The sequence below is a fragment of the Peromyscus eremicus genome, chromosome 20 (assembly GCF_949786415.1).
Source record: "Peromyscus eremicus chromosome 20, PerEre_H2_v1, whole genome shotgun sequence".
In the NCBI taxonomy this organism is placed as follows: domain Eukaryota; kingdom Metazoa; phylum Chordata; class Mammalia; order Rodentia; family Cricetidae; genus Peromyscus; species Peromyscus eremicus.
In genome coordinates, this window is record NC_081436.1 from 24,025,441 (window position 1) to 24,046,353 (window position 20,913).

The 20,913-nt window shown below is 55.0% G+C and overlaps 1 protein-coding gene across 3 annotated transcripts; it reads right to left on the reverse strand.

Annotated features, from left to right (window-relative positions):
* Positions 1 to 110: 110 nt before the first annotated feature.
* Positions 111 to 18,416, reverse strand: Gga1 (golgi associated, gamma adaptin ear containing, ARF binding protein 1). Of its 3 annotated transcripts, none has more exons than XM_059247075.1 (17): positions 17,968 to 18,415; positions 14,936 to 15,020; positions 13,848 to 13,923; positions 12,567 to 12,665; positions 11,641 to 11,764; positions 10,086 to 10,186; positions 9,551 to 9,631; positions 6,962 to 7,099; positions 6,803 to 6,884; positions 5,906 to 6,013; positions 5,108 to 5,260; positions 3,466 to 3,530; positions 2,855 to 3,027; positions 2,302 to 2,495; positions 1,393 to 1,562; positions 1,058 to 1,168; positions 111 to 966 (listed from the first exon to the last, which is right to left on the reverse strand). In XM_059247075.1, the coding sequence occupies exons 1-17, from the start codon at positions 18,008 to 18,010 to the stop codon at positions 856 to 858; spliced, it is 1,914 nt and encodes a 637-aa protein (XP_059103058.1). In that variant the 5' UTR covers positions 18,011 to 18,415; the 3' UTR covers positions 111 to 855. The 3 variants fall into 3 exon arrangements, with proteins under 3 accessions (XP_059103058.1, XP_059103060.1, XP_059103059.1); XM_059247077.1 differs by lacking the exon at positions 17,968 to 18,415 and adding an exon at positions 17,793 to 17,811; XM_059247076.1 differs by lacking the exon at positions 1,058 to 1,168 and having other exon boundaries at positions 17,968 to 18,416.
* Between the last annotated feature and the right edge of the window lie 2,497 nt (positions 18,417 to 20,913).

Consider the following 20,913-nt stretch of genomic DNA (forward strand, 5'->3'; position numbering starts at 1 on the left):
AGAACTGAGGAATCAGAATGGGTGGGAGATGGGGACAGGACTATAGCACAGTCCTTAGGCCCCCAATTCCTGGATCCCCCCTGCCTCCCTCAATCTCACAACAACGGCTATTCCAGGAAAAGGTCATTTTATTTTCATAAATACTCCCGCTGTCACCCACACTGACCCTACTTTTGACCACAGATGGGTGGACAGATGTGAGGTGCTCACAGAAGGCCCCAGTAGAAGCTGATGAATGCAGCATGGAACTCTGGGAGTTCCATGGCCCTCCAGGGAGGCATGTCCTCTGGCTTTGCTTTCAAGTTCCCATGGCCCCATAGGAGGCCTGAGAGCAGAGGGAGGCCTCCAGAGGGACAGGAGCTGAGTGGGGCTCCTTCAGCTCTGTGACCACAGGGCCATTCCAAAAGAAAAGCAAAGAGCCAAACCACACACCAAGTGCAAACAGCTAGGGCATGGGCATTACCCTCAGTCACTGGGTTCCCACAGAGGAGGCCGGGGCTGGTCCCAGCTCCAGCATGGCCTCCAAGTTATGGCTGGGCCTTTCCGTAAGGCATAAAAGACAGGTGGGGAAGACCCCACCTCAGGCTGGGGTCAGAGCCGGGCCTAACAGCCAGCTTCTTCCCTCACTCCCGAGAGTCTTTCCAGGGCATACAGCCCCTCCCTGTTCCAGGCTCCCACTGGTGATGGGGATCCCAGTAGCTATGGCAAACCCAGGCCCGGCCTCCTGCCAGGTTTGGCTCAGCAGGAGAAGAGGCCTAGGGAGAGGGAAGAGTCACTGGGGGCCACAGGAAGGAGAGAAGCCCCAGGCTGAGCAGGACTAGGCCCTGTTGCCCTCCTCTCTCCAGCCCCCCTGTCCTAGAGGCTCCCCCAGGTTTCTGGAGGGGGGAACTGATCCACATCTCCCATCTCGTTGTAGGTCTGGTCGCCCATGGTGAAGATGAGCTTGTAGCGAAGGCGAACCTTCTCCTGGGGCACAAATGGCAGAAGCAAAGGTTAGTGCAGGAAAAAGAGGTCAGCACCACCCCAGGGTACTGCCCTGTCACAGCTGGGCCCTCACCTTCTGGGGGTTAGCAAGGAGCAGGACCTGGGTGATGGCTGAGGGGTGGACGATGGGGTTAAATGCTGGCAGCTCTGTGCCCGAAGGAGGCTGCAGCCTCACCTTCATGACCTGAGGGTAGGAGGTGTATCGCTAGCTGGTCAGGCGGCCACTGATGAGGAACCAGCTTCCTCCCAGGGTCTTAGGGATCTCTCCTCTGGCTTCCCACTGCCCCTCCCCCAGCTCCCCAGTGAGGGAGATCCTGTCCCCTGACCATGCCCAGCCAGCTAGCTGCCCATTGAGTCTCAGGTCACCCTGCCTTGAGGGAGGAAGACCTGTCTGGTCTGCCCTGTCACCTTAGGGACAGCCGACTGGAAAACAATGTTGCGGATGGGCTGGGGGGCTGTGCTCAGCATGGAGACCACCACCACCAGCACGTCAGAGCGCCCTGGCAGTGGGTCCCGAGCAAAGTGGAAGAGGACACGGAAGCCATGCTGGTCATAAACTGTCACCGGCAAGATGCTGCCTGTTGGGAGAAGGGTTGGAGGGTGAATAATGGGTGAGCCGGAACATACCTATCCGCCTCTCACCCAGGGTCTGGCCTCCACTGGGCCTGAAGGCACAGTGGGATCAGATGGTGGAGGCAGGACACCCACCCTAGAGCCAAGTCACAGCCAGGTTCTCTCCCAGGCTGGAGTCAAGGGCTCTGGTCAAAGTCTGGGTCACGCACTCTTTGGGCTCAGGGTCAGTTCTCCTGGAAAGGAGGATGGAGAAGGGGTGCTGGCCTTGGTCACAGCTTCTGAGAACGTCAGTGCAGCCTGGCTAGTTGTCGGCTCAGGCCGAGTCAGGCAGTGCTACCAACTGTTCCTGAGTGAGAAACGCCTAGGGCCCAGGCCTGGATCTTTCTTTGAGGCTTGGTTTTATAATCTTACAGAACCTTCTAGTCCTGGCCCCTGCCTTCTCTATGAAGGAGGGGGTCAGAGTCCATTCGGGACGCAGAGCCAGGCAGATCTCTGTGAGTTCGAAGCCAGCCTGGGCTACAGAGTGAGTTCCAGGACAGGCTCCAAAGCTACACAGAGAAACCCTGTCTCGAAAAAAAACAACAAAAAGTCTCCTCCTGTGTGACTCAGAGATTAGAGAGCTGCCTTGCATCACTCTAGGATGGGGAGGCCCTTGTGTAGGGTTGCATTGGAGTCAGCAGTGGCAGGCCCTGGGGACCAGAGCTGACCTGGCTTGGCCCTCCCACCCCACCTATTCCCACTCACTGGGTTTGATGGACTCCAGGGGCACAGTGATGTTGGCTAAAGAGAGCTCGGTGGGTGCTGGCTGTGGTGGAGGCCCAGGGGGCTCTGGGGACGTGGTGTGGAGGAGGCTGGTGGCTCCTGGATTGGGCGAGCTGCAGCTGCTCTTACTCTGCAGGTCACGGAGAGTGAGCCGGGGGGCTGGCTGCTGCTTCTCCCTTAATGGGAACAGTGCATTAGCAACTGGTTTCCTGGTGGTCTTGTTAGGGCCCGGGAAGGGCTGGGCGACCCAGCTCTGTGCCTGCAGGTCAGTGGCTCTAGCCTTGGGCTCTAGCCTTGGGCATCCTCACCTGCAGTGAGAGCACCTTGGCCTCAGCCTCCTCCCATGCTGACCCACCCCCCTCTCTTCTCTAGGGGGCATGTTGGTGGGCACCACCGGGCCCCATTCTCATCAACTCTGTGGTGTGAACCCTTGTCACAGTGGGTCAGCCAACATGCTGGGCCCCTAGGAGCTGCAGTGATGGACGACTCCCTGCTGGCTGGTGGGGACAGGGGCCCTGGCAATAGCAGCCCTCACCACCGCACTTGCTGGGCTTCCGGGGGCAGTGCCTGTTGCAGGAGGGTTTTCCCCAAGAGGTCCAGGTCGTCCAGGCCGCTGCTCGTCGGTGGGGGTCCCTGTGCCGGGGGTCGGCAGTCCATGCTGGGGGCCTGGGCTGGAGGAGGGACTGAGAGTTCAGCGCCATCTGAGGACTGTGGGCGAAGGAGACAGGGTGAGACTCTACAGTGCTCTGGTCACCACCTGGGCCCTGCGGCCCTCCCCTCCCCGCAGGTGACAAGGGAGACAACTGAAGCAGAGAGGACAACAGACCACTTGGTCATGAGGCAGAACACTGGGCCTGGCTGCAGCTGCATGCTCAGGGGACCCCCAAGTCACCTTTAAGGGAAGAAGAGCCCCCCGAGCTTAACCTTGAAGGCATGGCTGTGGTCCTGTTGGGGGACCACAGGCTGAGGCCCAGGCACCTCTGCTGAGGTTAGAAGAGACTGTTGGGCTCTTTCCTAGGGTGGAACTGCCCTGCTCCAAGGAGCCTTGCCCATACCCAGCTGGCTGGCTGTCACCTCTCAGGCTCCTGGCCCCAGCCTCCCTGACCCCGGGTCTGTCATAGGCTGAAGCAGCTTCAGCACTCTTACCTGGAAGCTGTTCCATCCCACGCTGTCGGAGCTGGGGCCTGAAGGTGGTGTGGGGTCACTTAGGCCTGTAGAGAAAGCAAGACAGGGCTGGCCTGGTAAGCTAACAGCTACCCAGGTGCTGGCCTGGGGATCCCTGGATTCTTCCCTTTCTCGGAGGGAACCAGTGGCAGAGCAAAAATAGAAACCATTGTCCCAAGAGCCATCCTGCCGCCCACACTTGCTTCCTCTCTTCCCCCTCAAGGCCCCACAGAAGCCAACTTATGGGCAGAAGTTGGAACTTTCACCTCTGCCCCTCAGCAGCTAGGAGTGGGAGCTGAGGTCGTGAGGAGGAGAGGAGAGCCTGAGCTCACTGGCCCAGGTGAGCATCTGTGGGCAAGTGCTATCCTGGGTGAACCTGTGTCCATGTGGACCACGGCAAGGTGGATCAGGTAGACTGAAGACTCTGGCACTAGTCAGTAAGGCCAACTGATTGGTGCTGGAGGGCCCTGAGGAGTGGCCCTGGCTGGCAGGAAACCAGCATGAGCCCTGTCTGTCCTGAACACCTCAGCTAAGCGTCCCCTGTATTTGACTTAGAGAAGATGAGAGACCCGTTTTCAGCAGGTGCTCTCCAGCAGGCAGGGACCAGCAACTGTCAGGTCTCCCTATGGTGGTCCTTTAAGACCCCAGAGGGAGGTGCTCGGTGCTGTCATGATTTCTAGTGGGGTGACGGTGATTGCCTTCGGCGAGCCCCCCCCCCCCCCCCCCCCCCCCCCCGAGGTTCCGGACAACGTAGGAGACTGGCGGCATCTACCGCTTCACCACCAATTGGAACCGTTTCCGGAGGAACTTGATCTTCAATTTGGGACTCTTTGCCGCCAGAGTTTGGCTGGCCAGGAACCTGAGTGACATTGATTTGATGGCACCTCAGGCAGGGGTGTAGCCAGATAATGGAATTCCTGTGTACTCAAACTTCCCAAGTCAGCCTACTGTCTAGGACCACGAGATACTACCCTGGTGGCAGCTGAAGTTGACGCCCACCCCTCCACCCCACCCCTTCACCCCCGGGGCAGCCCCCAGCTTCAGCTGGGATGTTGCCTCTGCACAGTTCTGTGTGCAGTTCCCAAGGTTCTGCAGAGGGTGATCTTTGCCCTTGTCCTGAGGAGTAGTGATGGTTCTTGAAAAAAATATTTCAAATAAAGCCTGCACACAAAGGAAAAAAAAAAAAAAAAGACCACAGAGAAGGCTGGGTGTGGTGGTACACGCCTTTAGTTCCAGCACTGGGAGGCAGAGGCAGGTGGATCTCTGAGTTGGAGGCCAGCCTGGTCTACAGAGCGAGTTACAGGACAGCCAGGGCTACACAGAAACCATCTCAAAAAACAAAAACAAACAAAAAAACCCAACCAACCACCCACCCAACCAAAAAGCCTAAAGAAAACAGTGTTCACTGCTTACACTTTTAATGTTCCTCACTCCAAGTGGATCTTACTAAATCCTGTCCTTCCTGTTTGGAGAAGCTGCTGATCCTTCCCCAGAGCAGCCACACTCCAGCAGTCCCCCGCCTCTGCCAGGCTGACCTGGAGTCGCCAGGAGCCCTGGCTTCACTCAGGACAGGGGAGGCAGAGCTGGTGCCCGCAGGCTGCCCCTGCCCCGTCCTCTTCCTTACCCAGAGACATGAGCTCGTCATCCAGCAGGGACACCGAGGCACTGGGCTGCTCTGGACTGCTCTGGTTGCCAGGGTGGGTGGGCGTGGCTGGGTATGTGGTGCCCGGGGGAGGGAGGTCCAGGCCTGAGAGGTCCAGCAAGGCTGAGGTACTCCCTGAGTGGAAAGGAGAGTTGGGCAAGTCCTGGGGCCACTCCGAACCTCAGGGCTGGGACAGCAATCTCCTTCCTCCGCTCTGCACCACAGGCCTCCTGGCCCTTTCTTTAGCAGATGGCATTTGGGTTTAGAATGCAATCAGCTTTAGGGTGAGGGACATGTCAGAAATGTGGCATTAGTGTGACTGCACAGTGATACCAACTACGATAGCTGAGGTGTCCCTCTGGGACAGCCTTAGGAGATCACTCCTGCTCTCACACCTCTGAGAGGTCCTCCCACTCTCCAAGGGCCACTCACCACTCGCCTCTCCTGTCCCCCAGCCCCACATACCACGCTGCCATTTTCCCTGAGTGGTCTGCGCGTCTGTGTCTAAAGCCCTTTCCTTGTCTCTGGTAGTCCAATCAGGCCTAGGGTATGATCCAGCTCCGCACATCTGGAGCCAGATACACTAGATCAAAGAAAAACCTCCTTCCTTCTGCTCCGGACAAACCTGGGCTTCCTTCCCCAACACCTTTAGGCTTGCCACAGAATGCCTCACTCCCTTCTCGGGACCTTCACGGTCTTAAGGGGCCAAGGTTGAAGGTCATGCCACCCTGCACTCTGGGCACTCCCCCCCCCCCCCCAGCACTCCTGCTCTCTTCTCACCAGGAATGGAGCTGGCCGTGGCATCGCCATTGACCTCCTCACCCCGGACCAGCTGCTTGTACAGGTTGATCACCTGGGTGAGATTGTCATTAGCCTGCAGGATCTCAGCTGGAACAGGAAGGAGGGGAGAGGCCAGTTAAAGGAGTGGGGTCTCTGGATAGGGGAGAAGAGCCTCCACATCCACCTCAAAGGGTATTTTTTTTTTTTTTTTTTCTGGAGCTGAGGACCGAACCCAGGAGTACTCTACCACTGAGCTAAATCCCCAATCCCAAATGTCATTCACCCAGGATTTTTTTTTTTCAAGACAGTGTTTCTCTGTGCAACAGTCCTGGCTGCCCTGGAACTCGATTTGTAAACTAGGCTGACCTCGAACTGACTTGAGATCCACCTGCCTCGGCCTCCCAAGTGCTAGGATTAAAGGTGTACACCACCACCACCCGGCTCCAAAGGGTATATGAAGGGAGGGCCCCCATCCCACTGCATCTATGGGGTCCAGACAGCTGAGCAGGCATAGAAGCTTGGAGGTGGAAATGTACTCAGAACGTCCAAGGGACAGCCAGGCAGGGAAGACAGTGAGACAGGGAGGTGATGGAGGCCTAAGTGGATGAGATGGGATGGTCTGCCACACTGGTGCTCTGAGACCTGAGCGAGGCATTTCACGTGTTGAACCCCCGCTGGGAAATGGGGAGAGCTCCCCCTCCTGGGCAGGAGATGAGATGCTTGCTCAGGACCTTGTTCATGGAGTCCACCCTATGGTCTCTGCAGCCTTCTCAGGTCAGGGCTGGGGAAAGGGGGCCCCCTCCTGGTGGCTCCTTCCAACTGCGGGCGGGTGTCTATCAGGGCCTGAGGGAGGAGGTGGGACAGGGCTGGGCCTGATCTCAGCAGCCTGGGACTCACCTAAGGCCTCATCATTGTCTTCTGTGTCACTGGCCAGTCGGAAGAGTGTGGGCCGCATGCGCTCACAGCGCTGGTACAGTTCCTAGGGGGACAGGGTGAGTGGACAAGGGTTCTCCGGGGGCTTGGGGCCAGGCTGGGAGTGGCCAAGAGCAGGCCCACCTTCATGAGGTCCTCACTGCTGCTGGCGGTGGCACCCTGGCTGTGGCTCATCACCATCTCTGTCAGCAGCTTCACGCTGTTGTTCACCTCCCCGATGGCATTCACCCGCTTCGAGATCTTCTCCATCCGCTTCTGGTCCTGCGGGCAGCAAACAGCAGAGGCTGTCTCAGGCCGGCCACTGGCCCGGAGCTGGGACGAGTCAGGAGGAGAGCTGGATGGGCATGACTTCAGCTCTGTGTGGCCAAGTCCTGCTGAGAGCTTGCCACGCAGGGACAGGTCCTCTGTCCAAGAAGCAGTCTACCACCATGTGTCCCTCCCTACTCTCCTGCCAGAGTCCCGGATCCAGGGGTGGCCCGAGATCACCCCAAGAGTTTCTAGACTCATGGCTATGGCTCTGTGCCGTTCTTGCCCTCCCTGTGTCTGTCTCTTGAAGACAACGTCCCCACACTTGACAGTGAGAGGGAAGTGGTCTTGGTCAGCTCTCACAACCTAGAAACAAGGTATCTGTAGGTACCCGGCAAGTGTGGGGGCTCCTGGCCTTTGAAGGTAGCTGAAGGAGGTAATCCACTCTCTGCAGCCCATTCTGTTTCCTAGTGTCTCTCCACTGCAGGAGGTGGGCATGCTCAGGGCTGTCTCACAAGGCCTGGCCCTCTACCACAGCCCTGAACAGAAGCCATCCAGGCCTGTGACACACCCTCTCCTGCAGCAGGGAAATGAAGAGTAGCCCCTGCCAGGCAATCTGGGGCCCAGGCTTAGCTGGACCAACCTGCATGGCTAGATCTTGCCTCTGAGGAAGAATGAACTAGCAGTTTCTGTGAGGCACACACTTTAAAACATCTGGAAAATTCTATGCTGCTATCATTAGTGAGTTGGGAGATTTCATGTAGAAGTCTACATTTTCGTTTCTTTTTCGTTCTGTTTTCAAAGACAATGTTTCTCTGTGTAGCCCTGGCTATCATGGAACTATGTAGACCATGCTTGCCTCAAACTCAGAGATCCGCCTGCATCTGCCTCCCAAGTGCTGGGATTAAAGGCGTGCACCACTATGCCTGGCTTGAAGTCTATATTTTCAAAGAAAAAAAAAATCACTTGATGATCTAGATACACAAGGCTGCAGGGGGGTAGTCACCTTGGGTACATGCTGGGCTGTCTCCTACCTCAGAGGCATCTGCCTTATGGCCTTGACCCTTTATTTCCCTACTGCCAATCCTTAGCCCAGAGAGTGTGTTACGTTCGGCCTCTCCTGTTTGTGCTATTAAGTGCCTCGGTTTGTGGCAAAGTTTCATTGTGTAGCTCAGGCTGGCCTGGAAGTCAAGTCAAGGCCACCATCCTGTCCTGGCCTCTCCAGTGTTGAGATTAGAGGTGTGAGCCACCTTGACACATCCTGAATACTTCTTAAAAAATTTTTGTTTGAGAGTCTCTCTCTACATAGCCCAGACTGTCTTGGAACTATGAAGATCTTGAACTCACAGAGATCCACCTACCTCTGCCTCCCAAGTGCTAAGATTAAAGGCGTGCACTAGCACACCCAGTCCTGAATGTCTTTTTTGATGATTTGCCTTATTAAACGTCCGTGTAACTTCCAACATATATTAACTTACACACTAATCATACATTAACACCTGTGTTTCACTGTGTGTGTGCATATCTATCTACATACACACATACTTACATACATATTTTAAAAATACTTTAGGGTTCAATTTGTTTTGGGGGAGGTGCTGAGGATGGATACCACGACATCATGCATGTTGGAAAAGTGTTCTACCACTAAGCTGTAGCCTCGATATATTCCCAAAGTACTTCTTCAAAGTGTTTGTATTTACTGACTTGTGTGTGTATGTGTGTGTGTGTGTGTGTGTGTGGGAGTTCATGTGTCCTAGTGTGCATGTGGAAGTAAGGACAACTGGTTAGAGTTGGTTCTTTCCTTCCACCATGTGGGTCCTCAGGGACCTAGCTCAGGGTGGCAGCACCCATCTATAACTGCTGAGTCATCTTGCTGGCTCCCACATTTCTTTCTTCTTTCCTTTCCTCTTTCCCTTTTCCCTTCTTTCTTTTCTTTTTCAAGACAAGGTTTCTCTGTGTAGCCCTGGCTGTCCTGGATCTCTCTCTGTAGACCAGGCTAGCCTCGAACTCACAGACATCCACCTGCCTCTGCCTCCCGAGTGCTGGGATTAAAGGTGTGTACCACCACCGCCTGGTTCCAATTTTTTTTTTTTTTGGTCTGAGACAGGGTCTTGCTATATGACCCACACTAGCCTCAACCCCACAATCCTCCTGCCCCAGCCTCCAGAGTTTCAGTATTACAGGTACATGCCACCAATTCTTGGCCTCATCACTAACAAATACTAGCTCCTCAGGAATTCATGTTCATTCAGATACTGGGCAGTTCTTCCTGTTAAACATCAGCCTCCTAGCACCTGTTGGTTCTTTGATGTGGTAACTGTCCTGCTAGGGCACTATGGGGCATGATATGTGCGCGCACGCACGCACGCACGCACGCACGCACGCACGCACACAGGCTCCCATTTGGTGGCCTAGCTTCACACCCATCCCTTCTACCCTGTAACCCAGGCCAGCCATCATCACCTCCTGCACCATCTCCTTGATGAGCTTGTTGGCAGCCCGGAGGTCCTCTGGGTGTGAGCTTTTCAGCAGGCGGGCCAGCATCTGCAGAGACAAGGAAGTGACTGAGGGCAGCACCACACCAGAATCTCTAATCCTGGCCCTCTGACTGTGTGTGGGGGGCCTGGGCAGAATACTAAAGCTCTAGGCAAAGTGGTGAAAACTGACTGACATCTTATGGGTGTCCGTTTAGATAAGCGAGACAGCATACACACTCCTCACAGCACACAGCCCTCCCCAAAGCACTGTGGCTTTTGGAACCTCCAGGCGGACACACCAGAAACCACAGTGGTGCCTTGAAAATGCTTCTTCAACCAAAAGCAAGTCAACTGGTATACAAAGACATAAATGCAGCTCCTTAAGCAACCCTGGGTCGTGAATTATGCTTACTGAATACGGATGCTGGCATGGGGCCAGTGTATTCAGCGGGAGCTAAGTACTGCTTCCTCCCACAGCCACCTCCACAGGGATCACATTGGGCACGAGCCTCTGCTCTTACCTTGGACTTCTCCTCATCTTCGAAGATCACATTCTTGGGCCGTGGAGGGGGGAGGGAGAAGATGGCATCTTCTGGAAGCTTGGGGTCAGACTTCACAATCCCTGGGAAGATAGGGTTAAGAAGACTGTCAGCTGGTATCAGGACCAGAGGTATCAGGAGGGGCGTATGAGAATAGGGTGGCAAGGTCAAAGGTGTAAGCATGGGCGTCTATCCAAGTCACAGCACCAAATGTAAGTATAACAGCTCAGATGCAAAGGTATCCTGGCAGCCAGGAGCCAAAGAATACCCCAAAGTCACACCTCACAACAAACCTCACAAAAGAGATTTACTGAGAGGGAAAACCAGGAGGGTGACTGCCTCTGCTTGGGCAGATATAGCCCTGTGTCCTGTTCAGTCTGCTCTGCTCCAGTAGATACAGGGCTCATAGAATTTCTTGGGGAGGGGGTAGAACTCTTCAGGGTGGAGCTTTCCAGGATGGAGATTGGTGGGATTTCACGTCCAGAGACAGGGTATTTTACTCTGTAGGGTGGGGGCAGGGTCCGGCACTTAGGGCAGTTAGTGTTTTGTGGGTGGAACCTGGCAGTTAGAGGTCCTTGGGGGAGGGGCCTGGCCATTCATGTGGCTGGAAAGGCTTTACAAAAGGGAGGTCAGCTCACCAGCTTTGGACTTTGATGGATGGGACTACATTTTTGTTTGTTTGTTTTGTTTTTGGAGACAGGGTTTCTCTGTGTAGCCCTGTAACTCACTCTGTAGACCAGGCTGGCCTGGAACTCTCAGAGATACGCCTGCCTCTGCCTCCTGAGTATTGGGATTAAACTACTTCTAACCTGCACAGTGAACTCCATCAGAGATGGTTTGAATCCAATACATATTAATATATACATACTATATTAATAAGTTTTTTTTTTATTTTTGAATTTTTTTTTTATGTGTGGTGTCTGGGTCTCCATGTGGGTATACACATGTGGAGGTCAAAAGCATCAAATCCCCTAGAGCTGGAGTTACCAGTGTTGTGAGCCACTTCAGGAGTACAGGAAACCAAACCTGGGCCCTTCTGAAGAGCAGCAAGGGTTCGGAACTGCTGAACGCTCTCTCCAGCTTCCATACATATTTTGTGAGAAAGGCTACCATGTAATCCTTTTGAACTCACTCTGTAGCCAAGGGTGGCCCTTCAACTCCAGATCCCCCTGCCCCCCTTCCTAAGTGCTGGGATTCTAGGTGTCACCACCACACCTGGAGTACTTGCTCTTGGGGACGGAACCCGGAGCTCATGCATATTAGGCAAGCATTCTGCCAATCGAGCTCCGTCCCTAGGCCCTGGGCACCTGTTTTGTGGCCACCCTGTGAAGGTAAGCTTGACCCTATACTACCTTTTTTTTTCACCCAAGCTGGCCTTAGGCACAGCCACAGAGAGGCCCCACTGGCTGTGTGTGTGTTCTTGAGACATTAAGGAGAGACTCGTGGCCTTGCTGGTAGAGAACCCCGAGACTGCTGGAGCCTGAGCTGCAGGCGGGGCATGTTACAGGTCCCTGCCACCCCATGGGTGAAGGCTCACCCTGCTTCTTCAGCATCTGGTAGGCCTCTGAAATCTTCACCTCCTCAGGCAGGCCGACCGTCCAGCTGTACAGCAGCTCCAAGATCTTATTCTTCACCTTCTCTGACGTCCGGGAGCCCAAGTACTTCAGAGACATACAGAAGGGAGTTCGACTCAGAGACTGCTCAGCCCCGCTCACTCGGGTCCTAAGCCTCCAAGCCTCCCAGACGCCTCCAAAGTCCCAGATGCCCTGCAGCCTGGTGTAAACTGAGCTCAGTTCTTAGCTGGACTACCCAATGGCTGTGCCCACTGTCTGTGACTCAGTTTCCTCATTGTGGGCATGCGGACCTTGGAGGCCCCGAGCTCAGAGCACACAGAACTTAACCTTGTGACCCCAGCAAGGAACGCAGGGCTCCAGGTGAGAAGGAAGGGCTTGTGTGCAGCCATCAGACCCCACACATCATTTCCAGCATCGAACTGGGCCAAGAGACGTTCACTGCAGTTCTCTCCTGGGAGACATGAGGCTGCACGGCCCACTCAGAGTTCTGCTCAGAGGAAGGGCAGGGGGCTGGGCATCGAATATGTACCCAATCTGGGAGGACTTCTCAGGCCAAAGGTCGGTAGCCAGGGTGTGGCCCATCTGCTAACATAACTGACTCAGGTCTGTGGCTTTGGATGCTGAGGCTCACAGAAACCACATCTAGGTGATGGAGACAGGGAGAAATGTCAGACACCTAAGCAACCTAGCCTGGGCACACCCAATGACAGCATGTGTGTGCCCAGGATCAGCTCTCCCTGCATACTGAGTGGTTCCTCAGCTGCCAGGCTTTCCTGACTCAGCTGGGCCCTGGAGAAGGATCTGTGCTACATTTCCAACAGGGAGGGCCTAGGGATCCTTTTTGTACAACCCGTCAGACCCAGCCTTCTGGGCCTCGGCTAGGACGCACCTTGGGAGACACGACCTTGATGAGCTCGTTCAGGAAGCGGAACTTGCCCACCTCATCATGGAACCGCTTGCCGCAGCTCTTCATGCATGTTTCCAGAACCTGGGAAAGGAAGCAGTAAGGGAGTTCCTGACCTTGCCAGGGCCCAGAGGAATGTGGGAATGACCCTTGAGGGCACAAGGTGCAGAGGCTCAAAGGTCTCTGCGATTGCTCATCACCCCCTAGAGCACCGAGTCAGGGGTCTTCCACTGAGCAGCACTGCTCAGGCTGCAGTATGACTACAGGTTCCTCTATGGCCTGGGCCATGTATCACTTGTACATGGCCTTTTTACTATTTTTCTTCTTCTTTTCATATTTTTAAATTTTTTTTAAACATGGTTTCACTGTGTAGCCCTGGCTGTCCTGGAACTCACTCTGTAGACCAGGCTGGCCACGAACTCACAGAGATCTGCCTGCCTCTGCCTCCCGAGTGCTGGGATTAAAGGCGTATATTACCACGACCTGGCTTATTTTTCTTCTTTTAAAAAACAATTTGGCGGGCTGGAGAGATGGCTCAGAGGTTAAGAGCACTGGCTGCTCTTCCAGAGGTCATGAGTTCAATTCCCAGCAACCACATGGTGGCTCACAACCATCTGTAATGAGATCTGGTGCCCTCTTCTGGCCTGCAGGCATACATGCAGGCAGAATACTGTATAAATACAATAAATAAATAATCTTAAGAAACAAAACTATTTGGCACTACTCTGGCCTTTCCCAAACTCGCGAAGTTACAAGACCTTGCATACTTGAGGAAGAAACCTCAAACCAAAACTGATGTGTTGGAACATGTATGGTTACTTAGAGCAATTTTCCCCTGACCTTGGACAATCTTGTCCTAAGGTCGCTGGTATGTGGGCTATGCACAGAGGCACAGACAGCAACCCACCTCTTTTGCTCCTGGCATAGCCAAGAAACCTCAATCCTGAGCCTAGCTCTCACTGAAGAGGATGGTGCTGGCCAGGGTCTGCAGATCCCGCGTGGCTTGTCTAGCCCTTGCAGAGAACCTGGGAGCTTTACAAACACAGACTCCAAACCATGCATGCTGAGGGCCCTGACTGTGTTTAACATGTATCCCAGGGAGGTGTCCATTGGGCAGCTGAAGTGGAGAATCCCTGCCACCACCATCAGAGGCCCAGCTGTGACAGAAGGCTAGTCCAGTGGCTGCTGTTGGGAACCTTGAAGGCTGGCCCAGACCTATATACTCGATCACCTGGTCACTCACAGAACCCCAGGATCTTTTCTTACCGTCAAGGCCTGGATGGCCTCCCACTCCTGCGGGGACTGGATCTTGTGGGCCAGCAAGCGGGTGGCAAGTGAAGGCCTGGAGAGAAGGGACAGTCATGGCTGACATGATCACTCAAAGAGACAGTCACTACGCTAGACTTCGGCACTTCAGCCCTCTACTGGCCCTGCAAAGCACATACAAAGGCCCACCTCTCTCCAGATCAAACAGGACCTGGGATGGTGACAGCCAGTGCCAGGCACCCAGTGCAGGCAGGGACCTTCAAGAGGTATACACTTAGCCCCTTTCGGCTTTAAGAACTATGACACAGGCCTGGAGATGTTGCTTATTGATAGAGCACCTGCCTAGCATGGGTGAGTGAGGCCCTGAGTTCTAACTCCTCACCACCAGAAGCAAAAGCAGCTGTGTCTCTGGCTTGCACACGGGATGGTAAGGACGGGTGACCCCAGCACCTCCGCTCCTTGCTTTCCTCAGCGGCAGGAAACCCAGTAACCCCAACATATGCAGCACTGGCAGTGCCAGGCTACTACTGAGGACAGCCAGGGTCAGAGCGGCAAACGGCTTGCCCAAGACTAATCGGAGGTGGGGTTCGTTTGCCCCAGAGCCCGTGAACCCCAAACCAAGGGCTGCTGGAAGCACCTGTCCTGGGAAGGAGGGTGGAGGAGAAGCACCCTGTGACTCGGTCCCTGCGATCCAGCAGCACCAAGGAGCCTGGGAGTCCAAGCCCTCGGGGAGTCACTTTTAGGGGCGGCCCACATGTGCATTTTGGACAAGCATTCCAGGTACTTCTGGTTCTTTTTTACATGAAGGACCTTTGGGGAGGGTGTAGTCTGCCCTCTAGAAGGCCCCAATAAACCATCAGCCACATAGTAGGGTGAGATTTGACCAAGCTCAGGATTGCAGTGTCTTGGTGAGATTCAAAGAGGGTGGCCTATGTGTAGCCCCCAGCAAAAAGTGCCACTGTCTTTGTTAACTGTGGGTGCATTTAGAATGGAAACCGGGCCTCTAGCCCGCCCAAGAACAGGTTCTGGAGTGTGTGTGACAGGACACCATGTTCTGCTGCGTGTGTCAGCCAAGTGGAGCCACCTACCCCTCAAAGTCTTCGTTGAGCTGTTCGCAGAAAGCGTTGATGCTGGCCCAGTTCAGCTCCTTGTTCAGGGGATTTGTGGCTCTGTCTGCAGGAGCAGAGGGAGTCAGTATGGGCTAGTGGCATTTCTGCCTCTCCTTACTCTTCCCTGCGCCTGGCAAGGTCAGGAGGGACTGAACACATGGGAGAGGCTTCCCTCCACTTCTGGCTGGACAGCCCCAAGCCTGAGCCCCAACATTCCAGCTGAGTCAATGGGCAGAAGCACACGTGGCTGCTGCTTACCCTGCCTGTCCACCCAAGGGCCCCACCTCCAGAGACGACAGCCAGGGACCACCTTCCATGGTTGTACCCACCATGCTGACTTTACCATCTCTGATTCTGTTCTCGAGAACAGCATCCCCATTCTCCTGGAATCTGTACTCAGGAGATTTAGGGGTAAGGGAAAGGTCAGGGTCCTGGTCCTTGAAGAACTACAGGCTTGGCAGTGGGCCAAGAAAAGCCAGGCTCTCAAGAAAGGGTGAGTGGCCAAGAAACCATAGGAACCCAGAGCAGCAGGCTTGGGTCAGCCTGGGGTCAGGGCAGCTGCCCAGTGGAGGTAACATTCCAGCTAAGTCTGGAAGGAGTTAACCAGGCTGAGGGCTCATCTGCTTAGCTAAGGACACGAGCCTGGGAAATGTTGTACCCTGGACCTCAGGCCTAGTTTTGCCAGACCTTGTCCCCGGGGAGTGGCTCAGGAATACCTCTTCTGACGGTCCTCTCTAGTCCCTCGCTTCTGCCCAGGGTGGGAGTGTTTATGTCCCTGACTGTTCTTTGCTGTGGGCCCAAGCGGACTGTTATACAGTGCTACTGTGACCTCTGCCACCGTGAACACACCATCTCCCCTCAGTGTGTGAGAGAAGGAATGGATGGAGGAGGGATCAGTGATAGGCAGGATGAGGCCGGGGAAGTTGGAATGCAGGAATGAGTAACAGCAAAGAGGAGCGTGGTCGATAATACCAGACAATAATCCCCTTCTCGAGCCCCCAACACTGGCCAAGTGAAGATCTAGTATGTAATACAACCTCCTTGAACCCCCATTCCCCCACTTGTAGAGCAAACAAATCACAGGTCGGATGACAAATGCTTCGTGCATGGTGAGGTTGCAGTGTCCCCATGGTGCCCAGACACTTCTGCCCATGCTGGGGGTGCAGAGGGTCACAGCCCAAGAGGTGGGGCTGTGAAAGATCTGTAGACGGGAGGAGGCTAGGGCCCAGTACGTGGCACCTGCCCAGCTGGGGACCTATGCTATGCCTGGGGGCCTAGACACCCTAGTGCCTGGCAGCTATTCACTCGATCCATATTTATTTTTAAAAATACAGTGGTGGACAAAAGTCCTGCTTTCCTCAGCTCACTGGTCTAAAGAAGGCAGCGCTGACGACTCAGATTAGCAATCACAGAAGGGCTGGCTGTAAAGACGGGCAGAGAAGGCAGAAAGAATGGGAGACCCTGGTTTAGGCTGCTCTCTCCTAGGGGCTCAGAGGCAATATGGCTGGGCAGAGGGCTGAAGAAGCGTTATCTTGGTACAAATCTATCCCACAAGCCTTGTGGGGACCCTCCAGTCCTTGAGAGGAACAGAAGTCACCAGTGAGCCCCCAGCAACACCAAGGACATCTCCTGCTTCCTCTGGGAAGGCTGCACATTTACTGTCCCCCACAATGGCCAAGGACTGAACACTGGAAAGGGGACAGCTGGGAAAAGGGCTAAAACAGGAAGTCCTTCGAAGTGTCAAAGGCATGTGAGCTCCAGCGAGGGTGGAGCCAGTCAATGTGGAGTCAGGAGCCAGAGAAAAGGAAACTCTGACTGCCCAGACCAGCTTCTCCCCAGCATTCAGCAAACTAAGAATCTTAGAGCTGGAGGAAACAGGCCCCCTCCCTTTCCCCCAGCCTCCACCTGGGGGAGGTCTCCCCTGGCAGGTGGCAGGGGAGAGTACTTGAGGAGGGGTGTTTCACAACTGGGCGTGACTCTTCTGATGGTGAAAGCATCTATGGTCCTCCCTAGAAGCTACCCTTTACCTCTAACCTCCTGAGACCTGTGAAGTTGTGGTATCTCGAGTCCACAGCCAGTGTCTTCTCCCATCCTCCCCTCCCCCACTGCCAGGCTGACTCTCCTACATTCCCCCAGATGGTGTGGTTTAGAATCAGTCTCCTCGTTCAACTCTGTTCCAGACTGGCTTCAAAGGTGCTGGCCATGACTTCCCACATCACCCTGAACAGGTCCTCAGGTGTACCTGAGGCCAAGAGGTTCAGCTGATAGCCCCATCCAGAAAGGCCTTGGGACAGACCTGTCACTAGAACAGACGGACCAGAAGAGGCAGCCTGCAGCTCCCAGGGGCTGAGTTTAGGAATGGGGTTGGCAAAGCCAAGGATCTTCAGCAGGGTGGGACAGAGGGAGGGGCTGGGGGCTTGGAAGCCAGAGTTGTAGGAAGCTGTTTCTAAGGAGACAGGAAGCAAGGGCAGAGGCCTTGGGAGGAAGCTCAGGAGGAGCTGGGAAAGCAATCTGGGATGTGGAGTGAGGCTGGGCTGGGTGTAGTGACAGAGAACTTGGGTTTCTTTATGGAGTCTGAGACGGGACCCTTCCAAGCTTAACCTCTGGGAGTTTCTCCCAGCATGGCCAGAGCAGGATGAGATGGGCCAGGAGTCCACCCGTTTTGGACCCGGGACTGGCTGCGAGCACAGGGTGAAAAGACTCAGGCCTTGAGCTAGTGGGGTCCCGCAAAGGGAGGACTCGAGGGGCTGCCCTTGGGGGCAGCAGTCAGGGCCCTCAGGGTTTGGGGGTGCTCTCGGCAACCAGGTCATCGGGTGGGTGGGCGGCGCCCGCTCACAGCCTGGCTGCGCAGCTGCCAGGGTCCGAGCGGCCAACTGGGGCGCCGCCCCTCCTGGGTCCGGGGGCGGGGCGTGAGGAGGGGGCGCGCGGACCCCGCCCCCGCCGGGAGAGGGGCCAACCTCGCGCCCCCGGTTCCGGTTCCGGTCCGGCCCGCGCCCCTCCCGGACACTCACTGATTCGCGCCTCCAGAGTCTCCGGCTCCATCGCGGGCTCCATCCGCCACGGGCCCCCGCCTCGGCACCGCCCCCCCCGCCCCCCGCCGCTCTCGCGGGAACTCCTTGGCCCCGCCCTCGGCCGGTTAAAGGGGCCGCGTCCGCCCCGAGGAGTCGGAACGGTGCGCTGGAGCGCTGGGCACCATCGAGACGCAGACGGGGTCGCCCAGAGCGTCACCTCCTTGCCAACCCCTCCCCCGGGCGGCCGGCAGCTTCTCGGGTGGGATCCGCCGGCGGCCTCGCAGCTCCGGGCGTTCAGGCGGGAAAGGAAGCGGAGAGCCTGGGGGTTGCGGGCGGCACCATAGAAACACCACGGGACGCTCTAACTCGGTCAGCGTCACGCAGATACCCGTGACCGCTTCCGGAACAACGCTCTGGGGCCATGTTTCTGAGGGGCTCTGAAGTCACTTCCGGAGCCCCTAGGGGTACTTCCGCTTCGGTGGGAAAAGTGGCAGTGTCCCTTAAAAGGGCGACTGCGCACAGTGGCCAAAGCGAAAATGACGAAGTTAAGCTAACGTTGTTTAGCGCTTAATGCCCCAGGCATGGGTCTAAGCATTTTGTTTTCCCTTTGAGACGAGTTTCACGATGTTGTCCTGGCTGTCCTGCAAATCGCTCTGTAGACCAGGCCGGCCCGGAACTCATGAGATCCCTTGATCTCGGCCTCCCAAGTGCCGAGATTAAAGGAGTGCGTCACTACGCCCAGCCAGGGGCTAAGTATTTTTTTTTCCCCATGAATCCATTCCTCAAACCCGGAAGCCAGGTAATGAGTATGCCTGTAATCCCCCAAGGGTCAGAGAGCTTGCACCCGGTACTTCCTTCTGCCGTCAGCTTGCAAACCCGTGAAGAGCTCATTGCATTTCGATTATTCTGTGACCAGCACTGGAGAGAAAGGCCAGATATATAGCCCACATGGTGATGAGGAGCTGGGCGTGCTCTCACACGTCATAACGCCGGCACTTGTCAGACTGAGGCAGGGGATCAACAGTGGAAGGCCGATGGGGAATATCCTATCTCAAAGCACACAACACACACAAGGGAAGCCCGAAGGGTGGTAACAAAATGAGAGGGTCTCATTCCCCAAACTGGGGTAGTGACGAAGTCTGGCTCTTTTGGGGCGGGGGTTCAGGTAGCAACAATGCGAAATACCCCATTCTTTCACCCGCTTCTTTTCATCCCCTGCGGGTCGCCTTGGGCAGGTCTCAGGAATGCCCAGTCAGTTGCTTTCTGTTGTCCCTGGCGGCCAGCCTGGGAAGTGGCCACTGGTGCCCTCTCCAGCGAGCCCGCGCCAGGGAGAGTTAAAGAGCATCTGAGACCGAGGAACCGGCGAATCCAGTTCCGCGAGCCTGTGGCCTTGGGGAAGGATCTAGATTCACCTTGCAGAACCACAGTGACCTCATTTCAGTCGGTTTTTCAACTGAACCCAGCGTTCACTGCGACGTGTCATTCTCTGCCGCAACCCACAAGACACAGGAGGGGATATGTGTGTATAGTCCCTCACCAAAAGCTGGCACGGGATGGGCTTGGCCCTCTTTCTTTCTTTTATTATTAAAATTGTTAATGAAATAAAACCCAAGCTGCGTTTGCCCAATTGATTTAGAGTCAGATCGCCCATTCACAGGCACTTTTGGGAGTAGGGGGAGGCGCCAGAGGCAGGGTCTTATGTAGCCTAGGCAGGACTTCTCTGATCCTCTTTTTGCCACCTCAGAGTGTACCACCACATACGCAAGGGATTAGGGATTTCTGAGCTAAGCAAATACTCCACCAATAGAGCAACATCTCTAGTCACCTCAGTTTCCATTTCTCTTCAGACGAAGTCTTTTTTTTTTAAAGATTTGTTTATTTTATGTGCATTGGTGTTTTGCCTGCATATATGTCTGTATGGGGGTGCCAGATCCCTGGAACTGGTGTTACAAAGACAATTGTGAGCTGCCATATGGTGCTGGGAATTGAACCTGGGTCCCCTGGAAGAGCAACCAGTGCTCTTAACCGCTGAGCCATCTCTCCAGCCCCCAAAGTTTTTATAGCTCGGGCTGATGATTTATATGGTGCTGGGGATTGAACCTAAGACATTTCATACATACATGATAGGCAGACACTTTACCAACTGGGCTCCACCCACAATCCCCTGCTATGTATTTCTTTGCATGCTTATGGTGTGTGTCTCTCCCCATCCAGAACCTTAACCGTCTAGGAAACTTCATCCCCGAGGAAATGCATCTGGTGAATCTCTGAGTTTCTTTTCCCATTGCTGTGATAAAATACTCTGACAAAAGCAATTTAAAGGGGACAGGCTTTGTTCTGGCCCTCAGTTCAAGGGTGCAGTCCATCTTGGTGGAACCTGAAGGAACTGGCCACATCACATCCGCACCTGGGAAACAGTGAGAGTGCTGAACCCAAGCTGCCGCTCAGCTCCCTTTTTCCACATACATGGTCCAGGATCCTAATAGGGGATGGTGCCACCCACAGTGGGCAGATCTTCCTGCCTCCATATACTCAGTCAAGATAATCCTCCCAAGGCATGCCCAGCAGCTCATCACCCAGGTGATTTAGATCTGTTGAGTTGACAGTGCTAATTACCACAATCTCTTGAGACCTAAGGCATTTGCTGGTGTCCAGAAGGTGCTGGGGCTCAGAGCATGGTGCCGCAAATCATGGCACCTGCCCACGTTGAAGGAGTCTCAGAGTTGGCACAGATCGTCCAGACACCAAATTCTCAGCACAGAGGAGATTTTATTTACCTGGGAGAGGACAAGCAGGGGAGCTGCCTCTGGATCAGGCAAAGACAACAGCAAATGTCTCTGCAGAAGTGGTTTTTAAGGAGAAAAGGATGTCTGTTAGGATGAGTTGGTAAGTCCTGACTGGACATGTTAGTATAGCCAAATAATGAACTTTGGTGCTGGAACTTGG